General features: G+C 35.5%; 1 protein-coding gene and 1 long non-coding RNA gene across 18 annotated transcripts in view; both read left to right on the top strand.

Annotated features, from left to right (window-relative positions):
* Positions 1-18,017, top strand: part of LOC146404854 (uncharacterized) — a 1,116,837-nt gene that overhangs the window by 1,031,955 nt on the left and 66,865 nt on the right. The gene's annotated exons all lie outside the window — the stretch shown is intronic.
* The window catches only part of EML4 (EMAP like 4), a 150,007-nt gene that overhangs the window by 78,841 nt on the left and 53,149 nt on the right, over positions 1-18,017 (top strand). For 5 of the 15 annotated variants that reach the window (XR_014842086.1, XR_014842085.1, XR_014842089.1 and 2 more), the window contains exons 4-9: positions 2,618-2,791; positions 4,642-4,770; positions 5,527-5,552; positions 12,590-12,713; positions 14,216-14,365; positions 17,119-17,188. Coding sequence is in view for 9 of the 15 variants with exons in the window: in XM_021087581.2 (XP_020943240.1) it covers positions 2,618-2,791; positions 4,642-4,770; positions 5,527-5,552; positions 12,590-12,713; positions 14,216-14,365; positions 17,119-17,188 (673 nt within the window). In the remaining 6 variants the exon portion in view is untranslated. Of the gene's footprint in view, positions 1-2,617; positions 2,792-4,641; positions 4,775-5,526; positions 5,553-5,715; positions 5,773-12,589; positions 12,714-14,215; positions 14,366-17,118; positions 17,189-18,017 lie in introns of those variants that run through there. The other 10 variants (XR_014842088.1, XR_014842087.1, XM_021087582.2 and 7 more) reach the window with 4 other exon arrangements.

Genomic DNA, 18,017 nt, shown 5'->3' with positions numbered 1-18,017 from the left:
ACTTTAGAGAGTTCCTGTCATGGTGCAGCAGAGATGAGTCTGACTGGGAACTGTGAGGTTGCAGGTTCGATCCCTAATCTCGCTCAGTGGGTTGGGGATCCAGCGTTGCCGTGAGCTGTGGTGTGGGTTGCAGACGTGCCTTGGATCCTGCATTGCTGTGGCTGTGGCGTAGGCCAGCAGCTGTAGCTCCAATTCAACCCCTAGCCTGGGAACCTCCATATGCCACGAGTACGGCCCTAAAAAGCAAAAAAAAAGAAAAGGAAACACTTTAATAGAATAATATTTAAAATGTGCTGATGGAAAATGATTGCCTCAGAGCTCCCATTGTGGCACAGTGGAAATGAATCCAACTAGTATCCATGAGGATGCAGGTTTGATTCCTGGCCTCGCTCAGTGGGTCAGGGATCTGGCGTTGCCATGAGCTGTGATATAGCTCACAGACGTGGCTCGGATCCCAGGTGGCTGTGGCTGTGGCATAGCCCTCTAGCCTGGGAACTTCCACGTGCCCTGGGTGTGGCCCTAAAATGGGGGAAAAAAAAAAAGAAAGAAAAAAGAAAATGGCTGCCTCAATAAACTAATACCAGTGGCTAAATTATTCATCATTGTGAGTTTACAGGTTTTAACCAGACGTTTGACTGTAGGAATGGTGAAGAGATGACAAGATCTTAAGGCCTTTTAAAAGCCCGTTCTAGGGTTCAGTCATTAAAGTCATTTTTATTACAGAAACTAGACTTTCTCTTCCAGAGCATGCTGTAATTCATTACCTGTGCTCCAGTTTCAAGAGAAAAATACAAATTAGGAAAACATTTAGTGGAAATTTTTAATACAGTTTTTAGTAATAATACATCCTTTTTGTGTCCAGTAGTAGTTTGGATTCAACCCATTTTCTTTCTTTCCTTTTCTTCTCTTTTCTTTTCTTTTTAGCTGCACCTGTGGCTTGCACAAGTCTCTGGACTAAGGATCAAGCCCATGCCACAGCAGTGACAACTCTGGATCCTTAACCCACTAAGCCACCAGGGAATTCCATTGTTTTTTCCCAGCTCATTTTCTTACATAGCTATAGTTCTGTGCAGTGATCAGTACTGTGTACAGTAGTGAGGCAGCAGTCTAAAACCAGATGAGTATGTTACTTTATGTTACTTTGTGTTTTGCTTTTAAATAACTCAGAAGGAAAATCTCTTTTAGATTCTACTGGGCTCGCCTAAGACCAGTGGCCTAGTGCTATATGCATTCAGGATTGTTTGTAGACCAAGGAGAAATTTCAAAATTAATCTGATATTTTTGAGATAGAATTGTATTTCTCAAGCACATACTTTAAAAAGTTGAATATGAACAACACAAAGGCCTTTTTCAAGTCAGAAGTTATCAGAATGAATCGCATTAAAAAATGTCACTGTCAAAATTATATTTTAACATTACTATTATTATGTGATTAAGTTTTACGTACCTACATATATTAGTTTAGAATGTTCTTAAACATACTTTGTAGATTATGCACCTTATTGTCAAATTTAAAAATGTCATTTGATTAAGTAGTTGGTAGTTTTGTACCTTTCAGCCCTGGAATCATTGATTCCGTCTGTTTTGTAATACTGCTAAAAGTGTTTACACAATATAAGGACTCTTAGCCATTGTGATCAGGAGTAGCAGATACTTCATTACTCAAGAATCAAAGTGTAGAATAGTAAGAATTTATACATAAATATCTTAAATATTTTAACTTAAAATATGTTCACAATGTTCATTTGTCAACTTTTTAATGAAAGGATGAGTCACCCCTTTCTAAGTGTGCATCTCTGATTAGATTCTTTATTGACTGTCTTGCATAAAATACACTTATAAATCATTTTTTATAATTTTTAGTTTCATTTTTTTAAGACAGTAAGAAATTTCAAACTTGTAAAATAATATGAATTAGAACCCGTTTCTTTTTCTGATTTTTTTTCCTCAACCTTTTATAATTGTTTCATCTACACAAGATTTAAGAGCAGTTTTTTTAGTAATTCATTTTTATGGAGTCTTTCCAAAGCATTCAACTTAGTTTACATAGAAATTATAATTCTATGTACATTTTGTTAATTTGCTTTGTATTTTATTAACTTACATAATTAAAATACACTGACACAAGCAGGTTCAGGGAAAAAACACAATGGACTCTTGGTAAGTTTAAAATTCAACTGGCAGGGGCAGAAGTATACAGAAGAAACGGGAATTAGAGAATAATCTATGAATAGTGTACCTTGGGTGTCAGTTATGTTTTACAGAAGTAATGTAAAGTATCACTAAGGCTCTGATTTAAGTAAATTGAAGTCAATTAGGGCTTCTGTTGTCCCCCTCAAGTCTGCCAAGATGGCAAAATTCATTAGAGGCTGTTTTGGTGCAAAGAGGCTATCTTCATAGGATCTGTTGCCTTAGAATTATAGTAAGTTCTTCACTGAAGATTTTAATAGCTTCCAGAGTTTTTTAAAAAATATCTTCATTATTCAATGAAAGCAGCATAAATTGTATTAGCTGTATGATTTAGGATTTTGAATATTAATTCAACTTTTTCCATCGTTTGATATCTTTTTTTATTTGTTTAAATATGTGTTGTTCCATGTTATACTTTATTTTACAGTGGTACAGAAAAAAAGAAAGAAAAACCACAAGGACAGAGAGAAAAAAAAGAGGAATCTCACTCTAATGATCAAAGTCCACAAATTCGAGCATCACCTTCTCCCCAACCCTCTTCACAGCCTCTCCAAATACACAGACAAACTCAAGAAAGCAAGAATTCTACTCCCACCAAAAGGTTTTAACTGACCCAAAGTACAGAGCTAGGGAATGGTTGTAACGATACCTAAATTCTGTGACTTGAGGAAAAGTTGGCTATCTGTGGATGCCAAGAGAAAAGCCTGGTTGCCTTTTCTTTCCCCACTTCTTCGTTGCTGTAGTCTGTATTTTAACACAGTGGGGAATGGAAATTTAAGGTCCAAATTTATCAGATAAAACCAGAGGGAAAAACTAAGTTATAAACAATTTGATGAAAGGAAGGCAAAAGTAACCTACTCTAAAACCAAAACATTTTTATAAACAAAATTACAGAATTTTAAAACATTTATATATAACTATGCATAAATTCATAGCCATGGATAGAAAATTGCCGTATGTAATTATCCTCACGCTATTTTGGCATCATTACAACCTTCAACTTGCAAGGGCCCTTCGCAACAAATGGCTCCTCATTGCTACTGCATCTCTTTCAGTTTTGGGTTTTGGGAGGATAAGTTCTTGCTTGAGTAAGAATCCGTTTCACCTGATCTTTTCAGTGCTAAAGGCTTGCTCGAGAGCTTCTCTCTATGTCTGTAATAATTAATATTTTAAAGTTATGAGAGGGGGGAGAAGGGAAAAACATTCTAACGATGTGTGTGAGCCTAAATTGGGGATCTAAATTGCATGCTGGGAGTTCAAACTACAGCTGCCTTGTAATCAAATATTTAGACTATCTTTATGAAATGTGCCTGCTTTAGGGATGTTGGTTCAAGTTTTATGATTAGGTATAGATATATTTTATCATGATACTTCTGCTTGGAAATATAAGGGAAATATTAAATCATTTCTAGAACTGGCTAGGATCTTAGTAAAAATAAATGACATCCATTCCTAAAACATTTTAATATATTTTTATTTGATTAGTTTAATATTTTGCCTCAACTCTAATGGAAATTTGGGAAAACACAACACCCTTCATTTGATTGATGCATGTTTAACATTTTTAAAATGCTTGTGTGTCTCTCTCACGCAGATTCTTATGCTATCTAAATGGTTTGTAATTCTTCTGCCTGGTCTCATGGGAGTTTTCCTTGGATATAGCTTGTTAATGTTATGCAACTTTGGATTGTGTGTGGTTAAAGGTGGCTTTTTGATAATCAGTCTCTTTAAGGTTCTGATTTGACTTGGCATCTTCTTTGTCCCAGATCTTTTTTTCAGCTTCTTAAGGTCTCCTGGAAATGTGCTTGCCATTCTAAATTTTGGATATACTGTTACAAGAAATATTGAAGACTGGATGAGTTGTAGGACAGTTAGCAGTGCAGCCAAAAAAAAATCATTTATAAATCAAAATATTTCAGTTGTAAATATATGGAATCAGTGCTGATAATACAACATCCTTATGTTAAATTGTGTTTATTTCTGATCATGGGTAAAATTGCCTCTAAAAGTTATAAATAAGAGTTTACTTTTAGTCCCACAATTTATTTAGAAATTGGCATTTGTACCATGTATAATTTACATGAGAACATAAAAATGAAAATAGGAGCCTTGTAATAACTTTGAAAAAGTGTAGATTTTTTTTTTCACAAATCCACACAATTTCACAAGTTATGAGATAATTACTCTGATTTTAAGCAAGTTTTTTTAAATAATATTTGTTCTAGTGAATCCTCTGAGTAATAGTGAAAATTAAAAAACAGATTTGATAATTGCCTTGTTTAACTCCTACACTCATCCAGGCACAGAACTTTCAACTAATCCTTCCTTCTCTTTTCTGGATTAGCTTTAAGAAAATGTTAATTGCTGCTTTTATGTTCTATTTTAACTGTCAACTACATGTCATTGCTATATATAAAATCTTTCTCTAAGAAATTAATATGTTTCTTGCAGCATAAAACGACCAGCAACAGCTGAAAAGTCACATAATTCATGGGAAAATTCAGATGATAGCCGTAACAAATTATTCAAGGCAGTTTCAACATCAAAATTAATATCCAAAGTTATAAAAAATACAGACAAGTAAGTATTATATCTGAAAATTCTCAGATTATATCTCAGTTGTATCTGAAAGTTATTTATTCTTTCACTGTCACGTTTGCATGTACAATTATATGCCTGGTTTCAATCATTTCTTAAAATTTATATTGTAATTTATTCTTTGTCTCTTCTAAGTGTATTTTTCTTAAAAAAAAAAAAGGCTTGGAAGTTTCTGTTGTGGCTCAGCAGTAACAAACCCAGCTGGTATCCACGAGGATGCAAGTTCGGTCCCTGGCCATGCTCACTGGGTTAAGGATCTGGTGTTGCAGGGAGCTGTGGTGTACGTCAGAGATGCAGCTCTGATCCTATGTTGCTGTGGTTGTGGTATAGGCTGGCAGCTGCAACTCTAATTTGACTCCTAGTCTGGGAACTTCCATATGCCACTAAAAAGCAAAAAAAAAAAAAAAAAAAAGAAAGAAAGAAAAGCTATATCTTCTTGTTAATACCTCTCAACTCAAATAAAAAATCTCAATAATCCCATAAAAATTTGAGTATTTTTCATAAATTCTATGCTTTCACTGTCTAGGTGAGCTTATGGAATATTCATGTGTTATGAAATAGTATATATTAGTAGTTGAAACCAGAGAGAAACTTAAAAAATACTGATGCCCGAATTTCTTGTCTAGAGATTTGTCTGGGGTGTAGCCTAGGCATTGAAGCTTTTTCAGTTTCTTCAGATGATTATAATGGTCAGCCAAATAAAATTATAAAATAAATGTCTTTGAATTCCTTTTGTAGGCATAAAGATGTCATCATCAACCAAGGTAAACTGAAAGTCCTTTTTAAAAAATATTTGTCTTTTCTACATCAGTGAAATTTTTTATAATATTGACATTTTCATTCAGTGTACTTTATTAGCTCACAGCTTTAAAAAAAAAAAAGTACTTATTATAGTCTTTAAAGAAAATACCCAATTTTTATTGTAAGATATGTCATTTTTGTCTCAACCAGCAAAAATGTCAACCCGTGAAAAAAACAGTCAAGGTAAGAATAAGCTACACAGTTGGTCGCCTTCTAAGTTAATTTCTTCTTGGATCTCTTATTTGGCTTTTCATTGTTTATACTTCCTGTCCTCTTAATAAAGAAAATATGGTAATTTGAACTAGTGAATCCAACCACTTCTCTAAAAATCTTCTATGAGCTCTGAAGATTCAAGGTCAACAGTAGAAATAAGTATATTATTACAAAGAGGTATGAAATACTAAGGAGAATTTCACCCTTAAAAAGAAAAAAAAAAAAAAAAGGTATACTAAGAAAAAGCCATTTAAGGAGTTCCCATGGTGGTGCATTGGAAACGAATCCGACTAGGAACCATGAGGTTGTGGGTTCGATCCCTGGCCTCACTCAGTGGGTTAAGGATCCAGCGTTGCTGTGGGCTGTGGTGTAGGTCACAGATGTGGCTTGGATTCTGCGTTGTTGTGGCTGTGGTGTAGGCCAGAGCTGTAGCTCTGATTAGACCCCTAGCCTGGGAAGCTCTTTGTGCCTCAGGTGTGGCCCTAAAAGAAAGGAAAAAAGAAAAGCCATTTAAAAGATTTATAAGTTTTAATTTATTTTCCTGTCTTGCCAACTTCATTGCAAATAATCACCCATTTCTTAAAGCTAAGACTTAAAATATGAGTCTAGCAAATCCATTTCCTCTTAAAATTTTTCTTTTGTATTATTTGTAATTTCTGGCTACTTGCTGTTGTTGGCTTGTTCTGATCCAAAAAAGGAGAGCAGACTTTCTGTAAATGTGTATTTAATTTAATTGCCAAGTAGATAAGACTTACACATCAGTTTTACATTCTCCTTTGATTGCCTGCAAATCTAATTGAAGCATGCTGTTCTAAGTAAAAGCATGTTCTTTCAGTGCATGCTTTTTACAGCTCATTTCTATGCATCATAGTTATCTTTTGTTTTCTGCGCTAGTTATTATGGTAACCATATACAGTGTGGTTAAAATTTTTGTTAGAGATTTAACTCGATGTTTCTAGATTTTTACTTTCTTTGATTCTAGTAAGAAAAACATGTTCAATCTTCTTTGGATCGTTTGTTTTTATATGAAAATTCTAAAGTTGATTTTCGCCATTCTCTTTTTATTATATATTACTTTCTCTCTCCTTTAGAATTAAATATAGATTAAGTGATGGTTGAAATACCTTAAAGAAAAAAATGAAATTTTATTTACAAAAGCAATTCCTATTATATATATCAAAAAATTATGAGTGTTGGTTGGATAGAAACTACAAATTTCATTTGCCAAAGTAAATTATGAAGAAACATTGTCAACTCAGTGGGTTAAGGATCCAGCTTTGCCGTGAGCTGTGGTGTAGGTGGCAGACACGGCTCGGATCCCACGTTGCTGTGGCTCTGGTGTAGGCCAGTGGCTACAGCTCCGATTAGACCCTAGTCTGGGAATCGCCATATGCTGCAGGATCGGTCCTAGAAAAGGCAAAAAGACAAAAAAAAAAAAAAAAAAGGAACATTCAAAGAGGAGTAGATGTGTAGAAAAGAGTTTGGTTTTGGACAGTTACACTTGAGTTGTCTATACAGCTTAATCTACTTGTAGAGTTGTATAAATAGGCAACATAGTGTAGATATTTAAACACATGAGTTTTGGAATCGAGACTGATTTCACCATTGACCTTAATCTGATTAGTTCACTTTCTTTAAGTCTTTGTTTTCTCATCTATAATTGAGATAGTAATAAACCCTCAAAGGATTATTACAAAATTATAGATAATAAAGTGTTTAAACATAGTACTTGGCATATAGAACGAAGTAAATTTTAGTTACTAATATATATGACAGTAAAACTTCACACTCAAATATGTGGAGTTAAGATGAAAAGATGACCATTAAAAATACATTTCACAGTACATTTTCTTATACTTGAACTACTAATCTAAAATAGCTGTCATTTTTGGACAGTCTTTTAAAAATATGATTTATTAATTTCTTTAGCTCTTTTTTGACAGATGTGTGACTTGCTCTAAATCATCTGTTTTGAATAGAAAACAAGCCTATTTACATTTGGTACATATAGATGAGTGGAAGCAGAGAAAATTACCTGAGAGGTCTGTGTCCTGCAGGTACAGCAGAGAAGAGCAGTACATTGCACACCGTGATTAGCACTTAGACGGAAGGAAACCGTGGTTGAAAGCAGTAGGAGGTGGAATGAGATATACATGAGGCTCGGTGTGGGGAAAGGACATGTTTTACCACTAAGAAGAGGCTCTTACTAACTCAGATCCTTGTCTATACTCATATCCTTGAAGCTTAAGCCCCTTTCATTACTCTTTTCCCTAGGTCTGTTGGATTCTTTCCCATCACAAGATAAATAGACTTAGCACATCAAAATTAAAACTATGAATAATTTTTCCTGTAAGACTCTTTATTATTAGATGTAGTACTTAGGTCCTAGTACAATATTATTCATTTGATAAGGTTTTTTTTTGTTTTTGACTTGTTTTTTTCTGTCTTTTTAGGGCTGTTCCTGCAGCATACGGAGGTTTCTGAGCCAGGGGTCGAATCTGAGCTGTATCTGCTGGCCTATGCCACAGTCACAGCAATGCCAGATCCAAGCTGTCTGTGACCTACACCACAGCTCATGTTAACACCAGATCCTTAACCCACTGAGCAAGGCCAGGGATTGACCCTGCATCCTCAGGTACACTAGTCAGATTTGTTTCCGCTGAGCCACAGTGGGAACTCCTTTATTTATTTATTTATTATTTATTTTATTTTTTTTTTTAATTTTCCCACTGTACAGCAGGGGGTCAGGTTATCCTTAGATGTATACATTGCAGTTACAGTTTTTTCCCCCACCCTTTCTTCTGTTGCGACATGAGTATCTAGACATAGTTCTCAATGTATTTATTTATTTATTTATTTATGTAAACAAAAAACAATAAATAAATTTTCCTGCATTTTTATTCACAGTTAGAATTTACAGCATGGTGCTTGTAGCTTACTGGGCAGATTTTCTGTATATTTTAGCTTCCTCCAGAGAGAAAATACTGTTCATACTGAAAAAAAAAAAAAAAATCAGAATCCTACAAGGACCAAAATTATGAGTGTTGGTTGGATAGAAACTACAAATTTCATTTGCCAAAGTAAATTATGAAGAAACATTCTTTATCTGATAATAAAAATTTCCCTATGACTCTTGAGACCTTAGATCTCATTTTCTTCACATATACTTAATACTTAAACTAGACATCACTAAGTGCTTTCTAGAAGCTTTTTCTTGTAACAGACAGAAACTGGAGGACAGCCCCCCATACCTTCACTAACTCGTGTTTAATCTACATTTAAAGAATTCCAATGCAGGTTCTTTCGTTCAGGGCCTTGTGTTTTCTGACCTGTTGGCTCAAGGCATGTTCTGTCTTAAAACCTGATCACACCTGTGTAAACTGAGCATTGTGTTTGAAAGAATGGGTAAAATTTACCTGTAATAATACAGGATAGCAGTTCCTACTGACCCTGTCTCTTTATTTTGTTACCTACTGAGAGAAGGCATATTTTATCGCCTGCTGAGAGGGTGTGCATTTGGAAACAAACCAAAAAAGCCAAAGCCCTTAATTGAGCTACAGGTAGAATGTTTCTTTGTTGTTTCTGAGATGGTATCCGAAACTTTGCAATTCCAGAATTTAGGAGTTCCTGTCATGGTGCAGTGGTTAACGAATATGACTAGGAACCATGAGGTTGCGGGTTCGATCCCTGGCCTTGCTCAGTGGGCTGACGATCCGGCGGGTTGCTGTGAGCTGTGGTGTAGGTTGCAGACGAGGCTCGGATCCCTTCGGAAAATGAGGCCAAAGTCACATAGCTAGGAAGGAGTAAGGCTGTGGTTCAGATCCCAATCAGTCTTTTTCCAAAGCTCATGCTCTTTCCATTGTAGTGTATTGCCTCCCTCTTAGTCTCGGAAATTTTTTGCAGTGCCTAGATTATATACTTGGCCTCTAACAAATATACTGCCAGTTTACAGGCAGGAAAGGCATTTTCATCCTAACATGCATTGCCATTTCTATTTTATAGAAAAGTTTATGGGCACTAGATACATAGTTCCTCTTTTATTATTTTTTTAAAATTTCAACTCCCTTTTCATATGGTCGCTTTATTAAACTTACTCCAATAATCTTCTCACTGGATTTTTTTTTCTTTTTTCTTTTTTTTAATGGCTGCTCCTGCGGCATATGGAAGTTTCCGTGCCAGGGAATCAAATCAAAGCTGCAGCTGCAGGCCTACACCACAGCCACACCAGATCTAAGCTGCATCTGTGACCTATTCCACAGCTTGCAGCAACACCGGATACTTAACCCCCTGAGCAAGACCAGGGATCAAGCCCGCATCCTCGTGGACACTGTTGTGTTCTTAACCCACTGAGCTGTAATGGGAACACCAGTTCCTCTGTCTATACTATGTTGGTAAAGGGTCACTGCAGTATTCTGAACTGTCCTAGTAAAGGAGAGTACTTTTTTTCCTTTGATACTATCCCTAACCCATTCCTTTTGCTGGACATATAGTCTCTTTTAACTGGTAATAGAAACATCTATTAAATGTTTTATTTTTTCATTCAGAAAGCATTTATGCTATAGACCACTTATTGATCTTGGAAAAAAATTCCAAAGCACAGGATATCTCCTTTTAAGAATTTTTATTCTTAAAAAAAAAAAAAAAGGAGGAGGAGGAAAGCTACGTAACAAATTGACACCTATAAGAAAGTAAGCTATGCAAAAAAATGACAAGGAGATATGGATAAAGATGATTGCCAAAGGGAAATAGCTACAGATGACAGTCATTTAGTTATCATCAAAGTCCAGCTATGCTAAAACTCATCAGGAAGCAGAGCCCACTCTTAGATTCAGAAGAAATAAAGACATAACATCATGTGATGTTAAAACCATGGCGTGGGAGGTCTTAGCCTGTTCTTAGATCAAACCCTGAGCCCGAGCACATTGTGAGTAGTAATAAAAATAACTTGAACTTCTCACCCATAACAAGCACAGTTTTAAAAATCTAACTCTGAAGAAACACTTGGAGACATTCAGCAAATAATTTCTCTTTCCTCTTTCTTTCATGGTTTGCATTACATAAACTATTGAATTATTACGTACTCTTCTCCTTAGGTCATTTTTAGAGGTCCTAAGGTTGTAGAAGCCTCTGGTTGATGATCACTTTTTCCGTCTCTTTCTGATCCTATTTTTCATATCATGCTAGACAAGTTAGCTAGTTCTAGACACTACCTGTGCTTTTGTACTCAGTCCCTTTTAGGTGCTTTTCTTTTAGGTTTTAGTCCCTTTTCTCCTTCCCTTTTAGAAAAGTTCTTTTGTAAACATTTCACAACCACTATCAACATTCATTAAACCTGTCTATATATAGGTCGTGATGCTGGGGCCAGGGATGGATTGCTTTTTAAGACATAAGAAACAATCTCACTTAAGTGAAGTATTGTTTTCATTTGTAAAAAGTATAAAATGAATAGTGATTTGATTCTGGAGTTATCTTTTTAACATATTTAGTTTTAGACTGTTGCATTTTTGTTTGTTTGTTTTGTCTTTTTGCCTCTTCTAGAGCCGCTCCCCCGGCATATGGAGATTCCCAGGCTAGGGGTCGAATCGGAGCTGTAGCCACCAGCCTACACCAAAGCCACAGCAACTCGGGATCCGAGCCGCGTCTGCAACCTACACCACAGCTCACAGCAACGCCGGATCCTCAACCCACTGAGCGAGGCCAGGGCTCAAACCCGCAACCTCATGGTTCCTAGTCGGATTCGTTAACCACTGAGCCATGACGGGAACTCCTAGACTAACATTTTAAAGACAGTGCTAGGAAACACTTTTCCAGTTAGAAACATAGCTATAAACACAGAAGCATAAACATCTTTTATTTATATAAATCAGTAGTTGTTGGAGTTCCCGTTGTGGCTCAGTGGTTAACAAATCCAACTAGGAACCATGAGGTTGTGGGTTCCATCCCTGGCCTCGCTCAGTGGGTTGAGGATCCAGCATTGCCGTGAGCTGTGGATGTAGGTTGCAGATGCGGCTCAGATCCTGCATTGCTGTGGCTGTGGTGTAGGCTGGTGGCTACGGCTCCAATTAGACCCCTAGCCTGGGAACCTTCATATGCCACGGGAACCGGCCCTAGAAGAGGCAAAAAGACAAAAAAAATAAAAAATAAAATGTTCGTCTATCATAATTGAATTTAGTTGCTTAGACTCAAGACTGATGGTAGGCACAGTTGTGAAGTGAGAGAAGTTGGTCCTCTTTTCCTCCCAGCTCTGTTTACTGACCTGTGCAAAAGAGCTCTTAGTCTTTATCCCCGTCCTGATTTATGAAGATGTCTGACCCCTCTTCGTGGTATATTCTGAGGCCATGTGTTTTGTGTTAAATGTCAGTAGGTTGATCAGGTAGCCTGGTGGACATGGTTGTTGTCTATCCTGATAATCTTCTTTTCATCTGTCATGGAAAGTTCCATCACAAAATGATTTTCATTTGCATTTTTCCACCTCAGCTTTCCTGGCCTTCTTGTTGAAATATTTACAGATAATTGATATTTTAATTATGAAATACAGATAATTTATATTTTAATTATGAAACTTAGAGATAATTTATATTTTAATTATGAAAATAGTTATTCTCAGGAAAGTGACCAATGGTTTTTCCTCCAGTATTTTGGTTAGTTCATTAGACAAAAGTAAGTATATGTAATGAGAATAGAACTATAGCTATTTTTTATCTTGTTTTATTGTATCACTTTAATAATCCACTTTTCTATGACGTTCAGCAAATACATATCATTTTTTTTCCTTGTGTTTCAACAGAAGGAGAATATATTAAAATGTTTATGCGAGGTCGGCCAATCACAATGTTCATTCCTTCTGATGTTGACAACTATGACGACATCAGAACAGAACTGCCTCCTGAGAAGCTCAAACTGGAGTGGGTGTATCCTTTCCTGTCATGACAGCAAATCTGTTTGCTTCGTCTTTAGTTTAAGAAATATTTGTTTACCTAACTTCTATCAAAATTGTCTCTATACCCAAAAAAGTAAATGTAATAAACATAGCAAGATACTTAAGAAAGTAAAGAGATGTCATCTGTAACTCTTTCATATATTAAATATATTTTGCTATTAGCAATTCAGAACTACCAAAATTAATATCAGATAGGGTAAACACTGTTCTGTGAACATGGAGGCAGGTACTTTCGGTGTGGTAGAAAAGGCATCAGACTAGAAAGACTGGTGTTCGAGTCTTGGCTCTCCCACTTAGCCCTGCTTCCTTCACTTAAAAAAGAGGTTAATAACCCCTACCTCACAAGTCCATTATAAGAATTGAGTAAGAAAACGTCAGTTAAGCATCTTGTAACCTAGAAAGTAATGTGAATTGTTTTATTAAGAGTTCAGATTAGCAAGTGGATTCTAATTCCAGAATTAACTTCCTTACCACCAAACTTTAAAAAAAAAAAAATGAGTATATAAAACAGTATATAAAACAGAGCTCTCTTAATTTCACTTAGAAAGTCTTACTTTTCTTAGAACCTCTGAGAAACTCAGTTAAGTAGAAGGAAGCTAATAGTTTGAACTCTGCTCTTTGCCTCCAATCTCTTAAATCTACTTCCCCTACCCTTTGAATCATTCCCTCCTTTTGACAGAAATTAGCTTAAGAAAACTCACCAATCCTGTGATTCTTTTTGCACAACTTTTTTAGCGGACACTGCCAGGATGAGACAATGCCTGGCTGTCTCTTATTCATCTTAGGGCAAGAATAAATGTCACTTTTTCAGATTGCTCTTTTGATCTCTATCTCTTCATTTTTCTTTCCTCAGATAGCTCTTTTGATATCTTTGTTTCCATTTTTTTGTTTTAAAAATTAGTTTTGGGGGTGTTTTTGTTTTTGTTTTGTTGTTTGTTTTGGGGGGGGTGGTTTTGGGCCGTCCCTGAGGCATGCAGAAGTTCCTGGGCCAGATATCGAACCTGTGCCACAACAGTGACAAAGCCAGGTCCTTAACCTGTTAGGCCATCAGGGAACTCCTTCTCCCTCCATTTAAATTATATCCTCCTTTTATGCTTTCTCCTAGCATCCTGTTGTTTTTCTTCCAATAATTTCTAATGATATATTTGGGTTAATTTTTGTCACCTTTGCAAAAGCTTTAACTCCAGGGACATGGACCCTACATTTGTTTTGTTCAGAACTCTGTGTTCATTTCTGTGCCTGACACACATTAGGAGCTCAAGATATGTTTATTTGTTGAATGCAGAAACTAAGATTGAAGCATATTAAAAGTCTCAAGTTTACACAAGGGCTAGTGGCAGGACATGAGTTTTCTAGTTCCAGTCTGGTCCTTTTCCTTATACCTTCCTATTTTCCCTCAGTATCCATGAAAAATTTGTTCATTTATCACTTTGAAAAGTATGTTGATTAAAAACCTTGACTCTTTCTTTTAAGATATGGTTATCGTGGAAAGGACTGTCGGGCTAATGTTTACCTTCTTCCTACTGGGGAAATTGTTTATTTCATAGCATCAGTAGTAGTACTATTTAATTATGAGGAGAGAACTCAACGACACTACCTGGGTCATACAGACTGTGTGAAATGGTTGGTATCCTCTTAACATTTGTTCATTTTTTAATTTCATGTTCTTACTTGTGTATTTTTTTAAATATGGGTTTTTATTAAAAATGGTTTCTTAAGGAAAACTCAGAACATAAGGATATTATGGGCATTGTTAAGAATATGTTTTAAAAGAAAGAAAAGACTTAAAGGTCTCCAAAATGGTTGATGTGGTATTTGCAGCAGTAAAACATAGCACCTATAAATCTCAGTTGGGACTTCTTCTGTTTTCTGTGATCTTTTATAGTCTTTTCCTCTGGCCTATAACACCAAATACATGTGGGCCAGACTAGTCAGTGATTATTGGTTTCTAAATATTTAATGAGGGTTTACTTTATTAGATAAATTTTGGAAGTGAGGATTTTGGGCAGTGGAGGAAGAAATCATGGCTGAATAGGATCAAAGTATCCCATAGGGTGTCAAACTGTAAAAAATGTGAGAACTCTTTTTATATGCTTAGGCATGTTTATAAATTACTCAATTAATTTTACTCCTTCTTAGCTTCAATTATTTGTTGCTTAAATTCATTATTTTCCAGTATTTAAAAGCTTATCTTCTCTGTCCTATTCTGGCAGCTGTATCTTTATCTAGAAAAAATTACTCTAATATATGTTAGACCATTAAAATATTATAGATATTAAACTTTTAGAGTTGACTAAAATACCGAGTGTTTTACCAGAACAATAATATATGTACAGTTATTGACGAGATCATTCGTGATAGTAAAGATTGGAAGTAACCTAAATATCTTGTAGCTGGGACTAGTGACACTGTGGTGCACCTATAGGTTACCATGCAGCTATAAAGCAAGAATGAGGAAGGTCTTTGTGTATTGCTATGGAAAGATCCCTAAGATACACTCCTAGGTACAGAATTTAAAGAAAGGGGAAAATGTGTGGTATACTACCATTTGTGTAAAAGGAGGTAGAAAATAAATGTTTATCTGGGCTTCCACTTATGTAAAAATTTTCCAGAATTATTAATAAAAAGAAACTGATCACAGTGATTAATCAGGGTTGCAGGTAGTGAAGTAGATGAGATTTTAGCAGATGGGGCAGGGTAAGAAAGACACATTTTCAATATGTCTTTTTATAGCTTTTGACATTTGAACCATGCACATATATTTCCTAATATAGCAATTTTACTTTTTAAAATGTGTTTTAAAAGATTTGCATTAAATATGGCAAAATGTTAATATTAGATTTTTAATATAATGGACCTCAATAGAGGACTTAAACTATTTAAGAGAAAATAGGATTAAAGAAATATACTGACAAATTCTAGCCTCCCTAGCAGTCAGAGAAATTAAAATGATACCATTTATACCAATTAAATTATCAAGGCATTCTAAAAGATATAGGGAAATTGTAGTGAAACTTTTAAAACACTTTTATTTATTTATAGCAGTTAAAATGATAACCACTTTTCTGGAGAGTAATGAGCAATACATACCAAGAACAAAAAATTTATATTCTCACTTTTTTGGGGGGTGGCTCTCTTTAGGGCTGTACCTGCGGCATATGGAAATACCCAGGCTAGAAATCACATCGGAGCTGCAGCTCCTGACCTATGCCACAGCCACAGCAACACAGGATCCGAACAATGTCTGCAATCGACACCGCAGCTCACAGCAGTGCCGGATCCTTAATTCACTGAGCAAGCCCAGGGATTGAACCTGCATCCTCATGAATACTAGTTGGGTTTGTTGCCACTGAGCCACAATGAGAACTCCCCTATGTTCTCACTTTGAGCTTACCCCTTGGTTGCAAGATGTAGAAGGATTCTAGATATGGACAGGAAGACGTCTTCTTAAAAATCTTGGTTATCACTGGTATGTTTGTCACGAGAAATGTGAACATAAATGTTGTGCCATTTTCAATTTGTACTTAAAAGTTCCTTGCCAGAGTTTGACTTAGAAGAGATTAGCATTAAGAACTAATTAAAGGCATTCCCTGGTGGCCTAGCAATTAAGGATTTGATGTGTTCCTTTGTAGAAAAATAGAAATGGCAGAAGAGCTTTTAAGTCAATAATATGTGTAAAGATTATGTAGCAAAATGGGAAAGTGCTTATGTTTTAATAAAGTAAAATTACATGATGCACTATTGCACCTTTACTGTAGTAGAACTGTGTGAATATTTATTCCTAGGTGCAGGACTAGAAAGGAACTTGAACAAATGAAAACAGTTTATCATACCACAATAATATTTGAGTAAATATTTTCTTCAAATTTAGTGTTCCAGTCATTTATTCAGTTTAACAAAGGAAGAAGAGGTACAGCTCAAAACTTAGAAAAGAAGTTCCCGTTGTGGACAGTGGTTAACAAATCTGACTAGGAACCATGAGGTTGCAGGTTCCATCCCTGGCCTTGCTCAGTGGGTTAAGGATCCGTAGTTGCCGTGAGCTGTGGTGTAGGTCACAGATGAGACTTGGATCTGGCGTTGCTGTGGCTGTGGCGTAGGCCGGCAGCTACAGCTCCGATTCGACCCCTAGCCTGGGAACCTCCATGTGCCGTGAGAGCGGCCCTAAAAAGAAAAAAAAAAAAAACAAAAAAAAACTTAGAAAAGAAATCCTTTAGGTAATTGATGGCTATTTGATTTGCTGAAGAAAATTTTAAAAAATTAGTCACGGTGAGATTTTTTTTTAATGATTAAAAATGACTTGAAAAATACACTGAGGCATAGATCTGCAGTTTTACATCTTTCTTATATTTAAAATTGTTGTTAATACCACTTTCTAGCCTTGCTATACATCCTGACAAAATTAGGATTGCAACTGGACAGATAGCTGGAGTGGATAAGGATGGAAGGGTGAGTGGCACAATTTTATGCATTCTGTACCTAGTGATACTGCATTAGAATAGAATTTATTATAATTTTAAGCACAGCTCTTTTTTAAAAATTCTTTTAAAACTGTTAAGAGATTTCTAGTGTAAGCAGGGGAAAAGGAATGTGTTCTCCCTAAAGACACTATTTACTTATAAAAATGAGAGAACTGAGCTTGTTAAAGTTTTTGTTAACCATAGAATAAGTTATCAGTGTTTTCCTAGGAGGTAACTATAATTTCCCTGAATTGATAGACCCCTTGATTTTATATGTGACCAGAATTGATTACCCTTAAATTTTTTCAGTTATTATTAAATACTATTAAATTGGCTTACATTTTAAAAATCCCCTATTTGTAAGGTTCAACAGTGAATATTAATAACTGATTAGCTTATATATGACTGTACTCATGACATTCTGTGGCTTCTGTTTCTTTAAAGAAAAGGAGTTGAAGGTGTTATATTGGATGACTTTTAAGACCCTTCCTGTTCTAAAGTCTATTTAAGGACCATTTCCTTAGCAGTTTATTGGACAGTGATTTTTTTAAAAGTCTGATTTTCTCAGGAATGAAAGTAATGCTAAAAGCAGAATTTCCAGAGCAAATTTGCTGGAGTTAGAATCCTGACTCCACCTTTTAATAGCTGGATGTCTATGGGCGAGTTATTTAAATCTCTTTCAATTTCCTTGTCTGTTAAGTGGTGGTTATAATAGCATATAACCCATAGGTCTATGAGAGTTAAATAAATTAATACATGTGATGTACTTAAAATAGTATATAGCACATAGTAAATACTCAAATAATATACATATCTTT

Source organism: Sus scrofa, chromosome 3 (genome assembly GCF_054392235.1).
Source record: "Sus scrofa isolate SSC_HxYL_T2T_F1_AM1 chromosome 3, Sscrofa_HxYL_maternal_Yorkshire_Landrace_v2.0, whole genome shotgun sequence".
NCBI classification, from domain to species: domain Eukaryota; kingdom Metazoa; phylum Chordata; class Mammalia; order Artiodactyla; family Suidae; genus Sus; species Sus scrofa.
The sequence above is the reverse complement of the archived record's forward strand: the minus strand, read 5'-3'. Positions and strand labels throughout refer to the sequence as shown.